The 16,765-nt window shown below is 43.4% G+C and overlaps 1 protein-coding gene across 2 annotated transcripts in view; it reads right to left on the bottom strand.

Moving 5' to 3' along the window:
• CNTN6 (contactin 6) overlaps positions 1 to 16,765 on the bottom strand; it is a 123,385-nt gene that overhangs the window by 27,097 nt on the left and 79,523 nt on the right. For both annotated transcript variants that reach the window (XM_040076140.2, XM_040076139.2), the window contains exons 8-11: positions 13,838 to 14,022; positions 11,376 to 11,512; positions 7,389 to 7,518; positions 6,272 to 6,422 (exon numbers count right to left, since the gene is read on the bottom strand). In XM_040076140.2, the coding sequence (XP_039932074.1) occupies positions 6,272 to 6,422; positions 7,389 to 7,518; positions 11,376 to 11,512; positions 13,838 to 14,022 (603 nt within the window). The remainder of the gene's footprint in view (positions 1 to 6,271; positions 6,423 to 7,388; positions 7,519 to 11,375; positions 11,513 to 13,837; positions 14,023 to 16,765) is intronic.

Genomic DNA, 16,765 nt, shown 5'->3' with positions numbered 1-16,765 from the left:
TGGTGTGATGGTGAGGCTTGTCTGGTTAGCACCAAATGTGCTGTGACACTCGGGCTTCAAAGATTAAAAGCACCTCTAAACAGCAACCCCAGGCTTTGTAGGAGTTTTCGTGTCTTAGAGTGTAACTTCAGACCAAACACTGAATGCAAGCAGGTAAATCTGTGCTTTGGATTCCTGTCAATCTGTTCGTAAGCAAGGAATGCAGCCGAAGTGATTAATCAAATTTAGCAGAGGTGGAATCAATCCCATTGCTTTCTCCAGGCAAAAGTGGAATTTCATCAACAGATAAGCTTAATTTGCATTCGTGTTGACTTTCAGCAGTGGTGTCTGAGATAGCTGGAATTGCTCTGATTGCTGATGCCCACACTTCAAGTGCTCTATTTAAATACTAAAATAGGAAATGAACTTCTTTACAAGCACACAGACACTGATAAGATAGAAGGGTTAAGGCATCTCATCAAAGCTATGCAAAGCTCCTCGTGGTAGAGAAGCAAGGAGGATAAAAACAGAGACCCACTTAATCCAGGCTTCAAAAACCAGAGTTAGAAAATAATATAATGGTAAAATTAATATCCCAGCGCTATTCACCCAACTGCATTGCTGTAGAAAGCTGGAAATAGAATAGTAAGTTCTGGAATATCCTAAGAAAAAAATAGATTTTATACCTGCATGCAAATATCTGGGGTATTTTATGTGCCAGCAGTGGGTGAGGAAAGCAGGGTGGTTTGTGACACTAAGCAGCCTGCCAAGCAAAACTCCTCTTTGCCTCTGCTACTCATCTGCTTTGACTTCAAGGCAGTTGAGGGTTTTTTCAGACCCTGTGGATGGGTTTCATTCCCTCAGCTTTGTTTGTCTAAGTTTGGTGTCTCATTTGAGAGGGAGGCACCTGCCAAGAACAAGTAAATAACTCCCTTAGGCTGCATATTGACTTCAGCTGAAGAATAGTCAAGTGCCATCAATCTCCTCCTTTGTTAGCAGACTAGTGCAAATTTTGGAATTTTCTATCCATTTGGTCTTGATTCCTCCGCAAGCTGATTTTTTTTTTATTTATTTTTAAGGATAACGGACATTCTGAAGCTAAACCAACAGTGTTTGACATTCTGGTAATTGAAATGTTCCCCTGAAGTTTGCTGAACTGTCCTGACACATTTCTGCTCAAATTGGTTGGAGCTGAGATGCTGTGTTCACAGACAATGCATTTTGTGTGTTGTATTTAATCAGGGGATGGAGTGAAGGCTTCTCCTGTTTACCAAATAATCCCAAGAGAAGCTGAGCTGGGAGGGACCCACAAGGATCAGAGTCCAGCCCCAGCAATCCCACCCTGGGCATCCCTGGGAGCTTTGTCCAAACCCTGCTGGAGCTCTGGCAGCCTCAGGGCTGTGCCCATTCCCTCTGGGAATGAAAAACCTTTCAGGGAGAAGAACCTTTCCCTAAAATCCAACCTAACCCTGTCCAGCTCCAGCCATTCCGTGTCCCTGCCACAGGGAACACAGAGTGGAGCTGCCCCTCAGGAGAAACCGCACTTTTTTAGCTCCCTGTTTGTATAATTCCATCCACAGGCACAAAACAATCCTTTTCCCAAATAACAAAATGGTTTAAATGTGTTAAAGTGCTCACGGTTTGGGGATCTGGCTGTGAACGGTGGAGGAGCAGATGGAAAGCACAAGCAGGAGGTGGCCCAGAGTGCTCAGAGGGTGGTGGGAGAGCAGATCCCAAGGAAACCTGCTGGGTCCTGGCTGTTCCCCTGGGAGCAGGAGAACCCCTCGAGACTGACAGCTCCAAGGACTCGGCAATTCCCAGATAATTCCCCCTCCCAGCCACAACATCTGCTCCGTTCTCCTTCCACAGTGTTGATGAAATACAGCTTCCCACATCACTGTTTTCCCATGTTTCCTCTGAGTAATGGCAATAACCTGAGTGTAAAGCCCCGAAACCAAGTGTGCCACAGGGCACAGAATTCACCAGCTTTATTTATGGCAGAGGATCCATTCCCACCCTTCACAGAGCCGGGACTGAACTGTTTCCTACAAGCAAGACTTGGAGCCAACAAGTATTGAGCACATTTTATGATCTCTAAATGTACTTCTTGCCCGGGCCCCCAAAAACAATTTAAATTATGAATATTTGCTTATTACTGATTATTAATGCATGGAAAGTGCTGTATGTGACTAATGCGTTCTCGCAGCCTACCTCATTTCTCAGTTTTCCCTCAGCTCTCCTCATTGAAATTCCAAGTGAAGTGAATCCCATATGTTTCTATGCATTCACTGCAGCGCTCGGGGATCCTCAGCCCAGGCTGGGGGAACAGCACCTCTCTCTGGCAAAGCAAAACCAGCCCCAATTCCCTTTCATTAAAATGCTTTCATCAAAAGGAATTTTGTTGTTAAATAAGATTTCCACGAGGGGCCCGAGTCTGAATTCGCTGAAGGCACGAAGACAGACTTTTGTGATGAGATCGGTGTCTAGACTTGAAAATTTGTTTTATTTAATGTATGAATTGTTCCTTTCTTCTCTTTCATTTCCTCAGTTGGATACGAGAGGATAGAAGCAAGAAGTGAGATGAAGAAAACTCCTGTTGCATGCACTGAGGATGTGACACACATGAAAATAGCTGAAATCTGTGTCAGGCTCCACGGGGAGGGAGTTTGGAGCATAAAGCTTGGGTTTTGTTGTGTTCCTTGCTGCGCTGAGCTAAAACCCCCAGCACACGCCAGGAAAAGTTCTTTATTCCACAAAGGTCAAACTGCTGTCCCTTGGAGAAGAGGCATTGCTCCCCAAACACCATTTCTCCAGATTTTGACCCAAAGGAGAAGGATTATTGCCCAAGAGTGGGGAAAACCAGCCAGGATGAGCCAGCTGTGGGATTTCTTTTGGATTCCTGCAGCTGATAACATCAAATTCCCTCCCTCAGGTGCCAGCACCATGGGCCATGGATAAATCCCATTCCTCAGGGCCTGAGGGTGGAATGGAGATATCTCTGAAAATTTGAAATCTCTCAGTGGAGAGAGATGGAACAATAAACAGATCTGGTAAGGTTGAGGCTTTATTTCACCATTTAATGTTAAAAAAAAAAAAAAAAATCGGCATTTTCTGCAGGATTTACATGTGTGCTTCAAGTGCAATAAAGTATTTTACAGAAATGAGAGCAGACAAGCTGCTGAGGAAGCTGAGTGATGGTGGGTTTGAGCCACAGAAAGGATGGGAAAGACAAGTGGGGCTGGAGAAAACTCTGCCCTGAAAAGGGGACTGAGGGCTGAGAACCTTCACTGCTGAACCCTGGCAAGAGACGCAGAAAATTACCCTTCAAAAACTTGTAAGATATCTTTCAGATAGCAGGGGCCCAAATACTCCAGCTTTGTAAACTTTAAAATGACCTCAAGAACTCAGAGGAAATCTAATTAAAATATTTAATGGTGCATCTATTAATATGGAAAATCTATTAATTAGTGTTCCTATTTAGCATGCTGCTCTTCACACGTTTACAAACTGAATTTAAAATAAAGTTCTCTTGTTGTATCAAGAGTTCAGCTGCTCAGGGAGAGTGGTTACCACATATTCAGGATTATCAAGAATAAACTATTATCAGGAATGAAAGGAAAAAGGTGAAAAAGAAGGAATATTCTTCCCCCTTTGGGAGGAATAGGTCTGGGTTCACTACTTCATTAACAAAGGATTAAATTTATCTAAATAATTGAAAAGAAGCTGTGTGATCTGACTTATTTAGGAGTGAGCCCATCACAGTTCAGCTGCCAGAACTGGATGGGATCGGTATTTCCTTTTTTTAGAAACTATAACCCTACCAAATATTTCTAAAAAAAGGCCAATAAAAGAGCCCATAAAGGTTATAATTGCAGCACGATAAAACGGGAGCAGAAATAAGGCTTTGTCAGGGTTTAATCATATCTGTGGAGAAAGGCAGACCATGTTCCCTCTCTTTTTATGTGTAATTCCAGCACTTTAATTAGCCGTGTACTTTACAGCCACGCAAACCCTTTTCTCATTTTGTTTTCTGTCAGGGAGATCTCTGGACTAACACTGTGCTGATGATTTATCCCCCATCCTTTTAAACCACGGCATTAGCCAGTTTGTCATTTAATAATCAAACAGCCTCATAAATTCCACTTTGCACCAGTGGCCACACTGGCAATAATGTGCATGCAGAGAGTTGAAACTCTGTCTCTTTTGTAAATCCTGCTCCTGTTATTTGCTCCTGCCCAGCAGCAGGAGCCTTCTGGGATACTCAGAAATTACAGTGTGCTCGGAATGATTGTTAGTAAATTAATACAGGAGCACAAGTAAACACTGCACGGAGTGTGTATATATTTCTTTTATCACGAAGTCAGGTGGGGGATGTCAGAGTAGTGGAACCTCAAGATCCAGGCTTAGTTCAGCCTCTGGAATAGGCAATACAATCAAAATGCAGTCAGAAGACAAACAAAGATTTGATTAAACACTGTGTAGAAAAGCGTTTTCTATCGTGAGCGGTTTAAATGAAAATAAAATTGCCACAGCTAAAGTGGGGAAAAGCCATTGTAAAGTTCTCTATGGCCGTGGAATGGATTGCTCACCTAAATTTCCCTGTTCCATTGCCAGCACCTATGTAAAATTCTCAGGTTTGCGCCTTCTTTCATAAATACTCCTGTGATTTATCTCTACTGTGCATCCCTGCAGTGAGGCATAGGGAAACAGCTCCTTGTGTCGCAGTTTGGGATGATGTCCTAGAGAATTATCATCATTTTAAGTCTGATGTGACCCAAAGTAACCTCCTCGAGCAAGTTGTCCTGTGTGAAAATCTGGTGTTCAGTCGCCAGAGCTTTATGAATTACTGATTGTAGATTTTGAAGGCTGACAACAGAATGTGACAAAAGAGGGTTGCTGTTACATTTGTGACCTCAAAGAAATGCTGAGAAGGACTCTCAGACATTCTCAGCACTTCTGAAGGCACTGCTGGCCATTTCATCCATCTGTCTCCGTTTGTGTATGGAAATATCCTCAGGGCTGTATGTTGCATACATCATCCCTCATTTCTGTCAGTAAGACCCTTTGATTTTAATATTACACTATTTAATTGCCATTAGTGTGGAATTACAGAATTATGGAAAAGCCTGAGCTGGAAGGGACCCATAGGGATCATGGAGTCCAACTCCATGGGGCTGTCTGTTGGAACCTGGAGGATGAAAATTTCAGGCTGTCTGTTCTAAAGGGCTCTGACCGTCAAGTAGGCACTGCATTTGACTTGAGGCCACGGAACAAGCTTCCAAAATTGAGTGATGTCACTGGGGTTGTGGGTGGTGTAGTTTGAATAGAATTGTGTGATCGCACAGAGTGAAAAACTTAGATTTGGGATTTTAGTACATAGTAATGTATGGGGTAAGATGGAGGATTCTGCATTGTCTAAGTCCTTGTTTTCCACCTTCTTCCTCCTTCTTCTCCATGGGTTTGGGTGGTTTTCTATAATTGGGTGAAAAAAGCCCACATTTCAGACCTTGGGTGGTCATTGTTGGGTCAGAAGTATAAATAATATAGGTGTCATCTCGTTATTGGTAATTAGCACTTAAATAATCTCGGAAAAAGTTAGAAGCACTCCATTCTACCTCGCTCCTCTAACTTGCTAGTTAGAGCTCAAGGCTTATGAGTCTGTAAATAGATGAGAATTCATAAACATCCAAGTCCGAACACGAACTGCGACTCCAATGCACTAATCCTGACCTTGGCGGAGAAAAAGAAGCCAGAACCCTCACAATCGTCCACCCCAACCATCCCACCCTGTGCCTGAGGACACTGAAATATAATAATGGAGGTGCTTCCTGGCAGCTCAGAAGTAAGGAATTGGTCCTCAGCAAACCCCTCCGGACCCAAACCAGTTGGTGAAGGCGCAATCCTGCCTAAACGCGAGCGACAGGCTGATAGTGCCGGGGGTGATTGTACAGCCAGTACAGCAATTATCCCTCAGCTGGGGGCACATCCTGGGCCTCCAGTGCTGTCTCCTCGTGAAGCTGATTCCCTCCAGCTCCGTGGCTGGCCATGGAGTAAGTGATGATGAGCACAAACGTATGGATCACACGATCGCCCGCGTGGATTCGCTCCAGCTCTGTGCTCGCCGCGCTTTGTACCCACGGAACTCCACGGCCACCCTAAAGGCAAAGAGGCCTCTGGCGTTTCCATCAAGGAGCTGCCAAAAGCAATCCTGAGCCAGCTGTGCCTCAATGGGCTTTAAATGATGTTAAAACAGAAAAAACTCAGCAGACCAGTTGCTGGTTGCTGCCCGTACCTTTTGTTCTGGCGCAGAACGTCCGAGCCCTTTCTCCAGGAAACAACAGCTCTGGGAGAAGCACTGGGCTTACAACTGATTGTAACTTCCCCTCCAACTTGAATAACAGACAGCTTCTTCACAGGATTTCTGGAAAAATCAGGGGCTGCAACTAAAAAGAGAGAAGGAAAGAAGAAACTTCACGAAATGAACTTGCCAAATCCTTCTCTTGGAGTTCAGCCAGAGAATTCAAGAATTGTTTTAGTTTTTAGATTTCTGCAAAAGTAAATAAATCTAACGTTAAAAATGTATCTAAGTACCAAAGAATTCTAATTCTGTTTCTAAAGCTGTCTACCTGAACGGTGTGCTCTGACAAATTTCCCTGAGGAAATCTGGAGACTGGGAGAACTTGTCTATCCATGATGGAAGACAGGATTCCTGAGCAAGATAAACTTCACACTCCTGATCCAGCCACACTCATCTGTAGGGAGTATTCTGTCACAAGCACAGTGCTACTCTGGCTTTCTTTTCACAGACCTACTTTGTTTTCTGAAAATATGTTTATTTTTCCAGCAGTTTATGTGAAAATTCACTCTTGGAGAAGGAGAAAACACAGGACACTGGGCGCTCCTGAAGTCTGTGTTTTACTGGTTTCGCTGATATTTGGCTGTTGAGAAAACTCTTTACATTTTGAAGTCTAGAACAGAATGCTTCTACAATATATGAGCAAATTCCATTCATGTTCATCTGTGGTTATCATTAATGAGATTCCTTTTCCCATGTTATTTGTTTATGTCCACGTTTGCCATATGCTCTTTGTTTATAGCTCAAACTCCTTCCCCTGCTTTCTGAAATAACTTAAAAAACCTGCAGAATAACTATTAATAACTCAAACTAAGTGAGAAAGAACATTCATTAAACCGGTGTATATGTGATAATAAAAAAAAGACCACGTGTGGATTAGATTCTTCCCCAAAACAAGCCATGAAATTAAACTAAAAAAACCCCACATTTCCATGTAGATGAAAAGCAAAGAAATGCCAGGTTTGAACTGCCAGATTTCATTAAATTCAATTTTTTTTTTTTTCAATGAGTGTCCTTTTTTCTTGTACGTTGCATTTTAGTGACATTTACTCACCAATCACCCTCAGCTCAGCATTGGCATAAATGGTGTCATATTTATTTTCTGCCACGCACTGATAGAGGCCCGAGTCTGACAGATTCAGCATGGGGATGAGGAGAGTCCCATTTTCTATTTGAATTCTTTCCTGATAAGAGAAAAACAAGGCAAAACATCGACAGAGCCGATGAGTGAACAAATAAAAGGTTTTTTTAGTATCACACTGATGCACCTGATCAGGATTCAGAAGCAGAAATGTTGTTTTCTTGGCAGCAATGAGGATGGATACATCAGAAATGGGATGTGAGCCTGGCTGTGTGCTGGTGGTTGTATTTCCAGCCCTCTGAGCTCTTCCAGCATTTCAGGAAATCCAAGCACACGTTGCAGTAGTGGCTTTGAGCAGGTTTGTCCGGGTTTTCCATGTGACTTCCATGTGTTTCCATGTGTTTCCATGTGTTTCCATGCACTGCTGAGCCGGGAATCTGAGGTTATCCTCCATGAAGGTGGCACAGAAGAAGCTATCTCAGGGCAGGTAGGGATGCTCCACTGGGAGCCTGGAGCATTTCCACCTGGATCCTGGGAAGCAGCACCTCATCCCTGGCTGGTGGAACATCTATTCCATCATCCCATCAGATAAATCTGATGGTGATAATCCTAGGTGATCAGAAAAGCTCCACAGGAGACAGAGGTGCTCCAATAACAGGAACATTTCGAACATCACCCCACCCCGAGTCCCATCAAAAAGGAGCCACAGGAAAAGCTCCACTGAAAGCCAACACTTCAATTCTACTTGGAGAAGCCCCAGGCAGCTGCTCAGAGCACAGGGAGAGCATTCTACTCCAGGCCTGGATTTCTACACACTCAACTTTCTTCAGCAATTCTGCTGAAATAGAGGAAGCTGCACAGCGGGTAAATTTGGAGCAGAGCTTGGAATTTGGTGTGTTAAAAGAAGTTTTACTTGCTCTGCTTTGGAAAACAGAAAAAAGCCTGTTTCATGCTGCAATCATAACTTAAAGCTAAATATCTTGTGATTTTACAATTGCTACCCTCTGGAGACAATGATAGCTGCACTGCAAAGTGGAGCACTCAGGAGGAGAAAAAAAAACAACATTCCCCCAAACAGATGAGTTTGGAAGATACCCACGGGGGATATAAATCCCATCACCAAGTGCAAGCTTGAACAAAAGATATCACTGGGAGAATGCTGCTACTCATTTAGCCTGGCTCTCCTGCCGCTGGAGCAGGAATGGAAGAGTTTGGAGTACAGTGTTAGGGGATGCAATCCAGTGTTTGATGTATTTGGGAAGTGCTAAGTATCTGTCATTGAATCCTAGATTGGGTTGGGTTGGAGAAATTCTAAAGTTCATCCCCTTCCACCCCCTGCCATGGCAGGGACACCTCCCACTGTCCCAGGCTGTCCTCAATGTCCAACCTGGCCTTGGGCACTGCCAGGGATCCAGGGGCAGCCACAGCTGCTCTGGGCACCCTGTGCCAGGGCTGCCCACACTCACAGGGAGGAATTCCTTCTTTATATCCCACCTAACCCTGCCCTGTGTCAGTGTGAAGCCATTCCCTGTGTCCTGTCCCTCCATCCCTTGCCAGCTGTCTCTCTCCACGTTTCCTGTATCCCCTTCAGGCTCTGCAAGGCCACAGTGAGGTGACCCCAAAGCTCCTCCTGTGCAGGTGAACAATCCCAGCTCTGCCAGCCTTTCCTCCCAGCAGAGCTGCTCCATCCCTCTGCTCATCCTGGAGCCTCCTCTGGGCTCTCTCCAGCAGCTCCAGCTCCTCCCTGGGGCAGCTCTGCAGCTGGGGTCCCACCTGAGAGGGGCAGAATCCCCCCTTTCCTGCCGGGATCAGCCCAGGGCTCGGGCGGTTCTGGGGTCAGCACACATTTCCAGGGCATGTTTTCCACCAGCCCAGCTTTTCCTTGGAGGTCCCCAACACGAGCTGACCCAGGCCAAGCTTGTTTAGCTTGGAAATGTGATGAGAGCACAGCCTGGGGCTGCGAGGCTGGTGTGTGGCAAACTAATTAACAGCATTACATCACTCAGCCACTGATAATTTTTTTCAAGGCTCTCACTACAGATATCTTTTGCATACTTAGTTCTGCCTCCAGGCTGTTTGCCGTCCTCTCAATGCATTCTATTTTTACAAACATCCTTTGAATACAAAACCCCTCTCCGAAGCAAGGCTCGTGTTCCATCCTTATCCCAAATTCCCCACCGTTCTCTGCCGGCCCTTTTGAGCCGTGCAGACAAAGGGAAGAATAAAGCACACGGTGTACACAAGCAGGGAGAATGCTGGCATGACCAGCCAGGTGGTCAGGCAGAGAGGTTTGACAAAGAGGAGACAATCAGGATCAGCCCCAGGGTGAAAAGCATCTGGATGTTATTCTTCCTGGGAGAATTCCGACACACAGGGTGCTGGGACAAACTGAATATTTTATTACATCTCCCTTGTACTTTCCCCTCCAACGTGTCCATCCTGTCCATGGAGCAATAACATCCAGCACTTTGTTGCCTGAAGAATTGCATTTACAGCACGCCGTAAGTACTGAGAAAATGCTGGTTGAAAATGTGTCTGCCGAGCGCTTCATTCCTCTTTATTGAAACTGCACAATTGAAGGGTGACAGACTCTAAATATTGCTGCCTTCAAAGAGAGAGAAACAAGATAATCTCGCTCAGAAGAAGGTGACAATGACTACAATGAGCAGGTTCAGAAAAATTGCAGTCCGGGTAAATTCTGGCTATTTTCCCCAGATGCAGGTTGGGTCTGTTTAGGACTGATCCAGCAGAAAATTATATGGAAGACTGGACCCCATTCCAACTACTTTAAATAAGTACAACTAAATCAAATAAATGCTGGCTCTGCAGCCCAGCAGGTGCTAATTTAGCCCATATGTTTTGGAAATTCTCCTGTACGTGTTCTTGCTAGGCAGGAATTAATCACGGTATTATTTTTTTCCATCCAAGTGAAAATGCCTCGCAGATGAGCCACCGTGTGCCCCAGAGAGGCTGGATCAGCGCCATTAAAAAAAACAAAAAACAAACAAACAAACAAACAAACAAACAAACAAACAAAAAAACCCCACAAACCCAAACAAACCCGAAAAACAAACAAACAAAGAATAACATGGCCTGAGAAGAATGCAAAGGGTTTCTTATCACAGAAATCCTTCTCCCTGAGGCTGAAGGCTGGAGGATGGATGTGCCAGAGCTTGGCCACCACAGGAATGCAGAGGCTGTGCCTGGAGGCTTCGCTCTCAAAGACCTGCCTGATGAAGGATATGATGGTGGTTCTCAAGTGTTTGAGCTCCGAACTTCCCCCCTCTTCCTGCTCTCCTACTTCCCTTTCCACCTGGTCCTTTTCAGTGACATTTTACACTTATCCAGCTCTTCCTTTTACCTTTACACGGCTTTATTTGGATTATCCTTCTACAGAGCACAGAAAACATTGCCTTCAAAATTAGCTGATGTTCAGAGTTGGTTGATTAATTAAGGTAAAGGATTAACTCAGCAGGAGAGCAGCCACACTGCATGTGACCAAAGGTCCACCCTGCTACTGATTTGGAACAGAAACAGAAGAAAAGTGCACTTCAACGCTGAGCATTTTGCAATTCCAGCTCCGGAATCCTCTTCCAGTCCTTTGGCATCCTACCAGCTCCCCAAACTGCAGATTAGGTCTACAAATGTATTTAGTGTTTCTTTCACCAATCATAATTCATATTCTTAAGCCCTTCTACACCTACAGCCATATCTAGTGGCAATTAGATAATTCACGTGGAGAAATTGGTGTTTTTCTCTCTCCCTAAACCCCAACATTCCCAATAAAGATGAAGCCCAAGAACTGAGTGTTGCAAAGAGTTCGTGCTATTATATTTATTTTTATATATTAATCTTCAGCTATTTTTAAAGCTTATTGTGAAATTAATATAATGACTAAATATTTTTTTAAAAAATGCAACAAAAAGATGGGGAAGAAATCAAAGGAGATGGGAATCTTACCTCTGACAGGAGGGGTTGGCCATTTTTTAACCAGCTGTAGGAAGGGCTTGGTTTTCCTCTTGCCTTACATTCCCAAAATAAACTGTCATAGAGGGACAGAAAGGCATTTTGGATTCTTTTATCCCATTCGGGGGGTGCTGAAAAAAATATGCAGAGCATTTTAAGCAGGAGAAAAGTGATTTTTCTTGAGGTATGCTGACATTAATAAATGAACTGAGCAGGGCTAATTAATATCTGTTCAACACATTTTTATTATGCGGCAAGTGAGTTCTGAACAACAATTCCCTGGCATGAAACTTTGGGGCAAGCTTGGGAAAAAGTTAGAAGTGGTTCACGGGTAGGGAGTTTGGTTGGGATTTTATCCATTTTTGGAGCAAAAATGTGAAGAAATGGTGATTTTAGATGCCTGGAATCCAGGATATCTGTGTTGAAAGCACCAAGACACGCAATTTCTGCAAAATCTTCCTCTGAAGAAACTTGCTGAGGTGTAAAAAGCAGAATTTGCAGGAATCACCCAAGAGCTCTGTAAACAACCGAGCCCCAAGTGCCGAGCTGAGCAGGAATTCCCCTGGGGAAGGCTGACATTTACATAGAGGATAGAGATGGAGAGATGGAGATGGAGAGAATAAATAACACCTCATTCCATGGGCAGGGACACCTCCCCAGTCCCAACCTGGCCTTGGGCACTGCCGGGGATCCAGGGGCAGCCACAGCTCCTCTGGGAATTCCATCCCAGGGCCTCATCACCCTCATAGGGAATGATTTCCCCCAAAGTCCCATCCATCCCTGCCCTCTGGCAGTGGAAGCCATTCCCTGTGTCCTGTCCCTCCATCCCTTGTCCCCAGTCCCTCTCCAGCTCTCCTGGAGCCCCTTCAGGGGCTCTGAGTTCCTGTGAGGATGAGGTTCACCCTGCTTAAAAGCACTTCTAATTACATCTAATTTTTGCTGCTCTGGAGGCATGACACACAAAGCAGTGTCCAGGAAAGAATCCCTATTTTTTGTGGAGACAACTTTCCTCCAGAGGAAAACCCCCAGAGAGCAGAAAAGGAGCAAGAGGAAATCAATTACAGAGATAATTCACCAGCACACTCCTAATATGACAAAAAAACCTCATGCCAAGGCTTCATGAGTGCTGTTTATACATTGCACTATCAACGGCTATTAATTAATGTACAAAGCACAGCTAATAAGCACATTGTTTTAGATTGAATTAACTGATCGTAATTTTATAATTGCCTGTGCTGTTATCAATCACGGCCAGGTAATCTACTGAACTTAATTTTAATGGAACTGCCTGATTGACTTGGTGAAAAAATTAGTGAGCCACGAGAGCAAAATCTACCCCCTGAAAGCAAGGAAATAATCAAATATTTAAACCAGCAGCAGACTGTTCTATTCCTGGCATACATCTTGATATTAGCCATGGCTGCAGGAGCCTGGTAGCTTATCAGCAAACCCTGCATCTCTTCATTAGAAGAGACTTAGTTAAAAAAAAGAAAAAAGGAAAATAATTGCCAGAGTCTTCTCAACAGATGTTAACTGGAGGCTCAGTCTCACTTGCTGTGGTTTTTGTTTTTTTTTTTTTTTTCCTCCTCTCTGTTATGTTTATTTATTTTATTTTTTTTTTTTCCTTTCTCCTTTGAAAGATTTATGAAGTAAAGAAAAGATCTCTCCTCTTATTCCTGTCAAAGTATGTTCACAATTCCACTAAAGAGGCATAATTCACCCCGGCTATGAGGGACCATCCCGTGTGACTGGGACTGCAGGGAATCGATGCACACTGGGAGGGACAAGGACAGGGAGAAGATTCCCGGATTATTCTCCACTCTTAGCCAAGCTGGAAGGACAGGGAGGAATGGAAGGAGTTCCCCCTGTTTTGTACTTTCTGTTGCCCTATACTATTGGAAGCTGGATTGTTTATTTCTGGTCACCTCTCATACTTTTCCAGAGTGCTATCCCGACTGGAAAAGCTGTCACTGAGCTCGTGCCTGCACCTGCAGACAGCTCTATTCAACAGGAATTTCAGCAATTTTTTTTTTTTTTAATGTCAACAGAGGAGGTGAAATCCAAAACAGACAAAAGGTTCCTGAATCCTCCCCTGCTCCGCATCTGCTGCTGAATGCTGATCCTCCCCTCATTTCACACAGATGTACAGGGATTCCTTTCTTCCCTTCATTAACTTTTCCCACTTCTCACATTTCCAATCTGAGCTTTGATGTGAAATATCTTTATTTGCTGAGGCTGTAAATCAGGGAAGGTCACCGAGAGCCCCTTATCAGTTTTTTTATCATTTTTAAATCAGCTTTAATCAGTTTTTTATCAGTTTTTTATCAGTTTTTTATCAGTTTAACCTGACCTGCACCTTCTACCTCCAGGAAGGGGCTGAGAGACTTCATCTGCCCCATACAGCTGAACACCAACCTGCTCTCCAATAAAATTCAAAATTCAATAAATCTGCTTACCATAGACAAATAATTGACCTCTTGCCACATTTATTCCTCGAGTGTTTCCTGCGATGCACTCGTAGGAACCTTCATCTTCCTGCTCAACGTTGGGGATTTCAAGAACTCCTCTGCTCCTGTTGTGTTGGATTTTCTTTGCCAAGGAGTTTCCATCAGACCTCTTCCAGCTAATACTCGGGACAGGACTAAGGAATTGCATTTATTGGAGAAAAAAGAGACGGCATTGGTTACAGCAGGGGAAAAAAGAATGTAAAATCCTTTCTTGAGAGTAGTAATATTTTTTTAAAAAAGGAAAGATTTCTAAGCATGACATACAGAGGTTCATATAAGACTGAGATTTTATAGCATGTCAAATTTATTTAAGGGCACAGGTTCAAAGTGGGATGAAATCCTCAGTCAATTCTATCATTTCTCCTTGGGCCAATTTGTATTTTCCCTTAGCACCTCTTACTCGGGGCTCTAACCTGTTTTTAAAGCCTGTGACACTGAAGCAATGACTTTGCAAGTCCAAATAAACACCACAGAAGTACTGAATTATTGACTGCTTCTCCCAGCGCACAAATTCCCTGTGGCAGTAAAGGTATTTTCATACCCCAAAATAGGAAATATTGGGCAAGATTTCAAAAGATCTAAAAATACCAGTAAATCTAAATATAAATAATGGGAGCCAAAGTAGAAGAGAGCAGACAGAGATTTGTGTGAGGAGAGGAAAGAACAAAACATTGAGGCTGGAAGGAGATAGATACAAAGAAAAAGAATATTCCTTTTTTCATGTTTTTGAAGCTTCCTATCATTTTCATATATATTTGGATCAATGTATCCCATACAACACAAAGCAGTGAAGTGTGAAGGCAGCTATAAATACATCTTGGATTTCTGGTAATATCACAAACCATAGGAGCCTCACTTTTGTGATCTATTATGTCACCAAGACATTTTGAAATATTAATAGTCATGGGTTTCACAGTTGTTTGCTGTTTCTGCAAATAAAAGTAACTAGCTTTTTCTAACAAATTCAAAATTTGAGCTTTTTACAGAAGCTTTTGCTAAATGCTGAATTTTTTTTCCGCTGGAGGTAACATCCACAGCAGCTGAAAATGCAACTTTCATGGAAATTACAAAAGTCCTTGTTTCCAGTCTCCAAGGTCTCTGCCTGCAGTGCTGACTTACAAAGGATTTATTCCTTTTTAGCAGAGACTGGAACTGCTCACACCTTAAATTATTTAAGTTCAAGTCCTTGTTTAATGAACAAAGAAATCAAGTCACAAATACAGAATGGATTAATTTCTTAATAATTCAGGAAGTCTGGGCCAGATTTCTGCATTTTGAGTCTGTGTGTCTGTGATGTTCACAACTTCCCTCTAATCGAGAAGAGCCAGGATTTGGGAGAAATGTGAGTTCTCTGAACAATTTCCTACAAGCAGGAGTGACTGGGACATGTCAGATATTGTTAACTAGTGAAAGGACTGCAAAGCAAAACTGAGATTTTATTCTACTTTTCCCCACTTTGGTTCAAGTTGTAAAAAATTCCAGATCTTTCCGGACAACATCCACTGTCACCAGTGTCCTTTCCAACAAGACCAAAAGTTATTCCAGATGTTGTTTAACACCATTCCTTCCTAGGGGATTTATAAGGGTTTGTTTTTCCTGAGTGAACGGTTAAAAGGCGCTGTCTCCTCCAGAAACCTTGGCACAGAATCACAGGATCACTCAGGCTGGAGAAGACCTCCAAGATCATCAAGTCCAACCTCCCACCTGCTCACTAAGCCATGCCAGGAGGTGCCACATCTGCTCGTGGTTTGAAGCTTCCCAGGGCTGGTGGTTGTCGGAATTCTGGGAAATTAGAGTTTTGAGGTTTGGTATATTGTGGTGTGTGCGAGGCAATGTGGAGGACTTAAGGCGTTGTCTGTCTCCTTCTTCTTCACCTTCTTTTTCCCTCTTCTTCACCTTCTTTTTCCCTCTTCTTCATGGTTTTGGGTGGTTTTTTGTAATTGGTTAGTAAAGTTCTCATTGCGGACTTCAAGTAGTTAGATATTGGGTTTAAAGTAAAAATAATTTAGATGACATTCCATAATTGGGTGGATTGTCCTTGAAAAGACCTTGTAGAGACAGAGAAATGTTCCATTTTACCTCAGTTTTCTAATCTGCTAGTTAGAGCTCACAACTCGTGAGGCCGTAATACAGATAAGAATTAATAGACATCGAGTCCAAACATGAAACTGTGACTCCAGTGTATTAATCCTGGTTCTAACACGAAGAAAAGAAGATGTGAAACCAGCAGGTAACTCCATTGCTTCCCTGGGCAGCCCTTCCCAATGTTCCTCTGCTTTTTCAATGAACCAATTTTCCTTAAAATCCAATCCAAGCCACTCCTGGTGCAGGTAGAGGCTGTTGTCATGTCAGAAAAACTCATCCTCATGTGGCTCAAGTTCCCTTCAAGCGTTTGGAGAGGGCAAGGCTCCCGTCGAGCCTTCTTTCCTCCAGACTAATCCTGCATGCCAGCATTCCCATGGGATTTCTCCACAGCCAGTCAGTTTCAGCTATTTATTCAGGTATTTACTCAGGTATTTATTCAGTTATTACAAAGTAAGCTGCTTTCAGCTGTTTAAAAGGAGCACAGCTCCAGTGCAGACTGAGTCTGGCTCACGATTGCCATGCTTCAGGCAGGAAAATGGCCAGGGGAGCTTCCCATCCTGATCCACAGCAAGGAGAGCGATCCACAGCAAGCAGAGCACGGCTGGCTCTTCAAATCCTCCGGCATATTCCACACTGGGTGAGCAGCAACTCTACAGCAGCCTGCAGAATGCCAGGAGTGATTAACTATTTTCTTTAAAGGAGTCTCTCCTGGATTTAATTTTATTTTATTTTTAATGTAACAAAGGGAACCAACAGGCATATGGGAGAAGGTAACAATAATTAGATGCATTC

The sequence above is a fragment of the Hirundo rustica genome, chromosome 12 (assembly GCF_015227805.2).
Source record: "Hirundo rustica isolate bHirRus1 chromosome 12, bHirRus1.pri.v3, whole genome shotgun sequence".
In the NCBI taxonomy this organism is placed as follows: Eukaryota; Metazoa; Chordata; class Aves; order Passeriformes; family Hirundinidae; genus Hirundo; species Hirundo rustica.
This window is presented reverse-complemented; position numbering and strand designations above follow the sequence as displayed.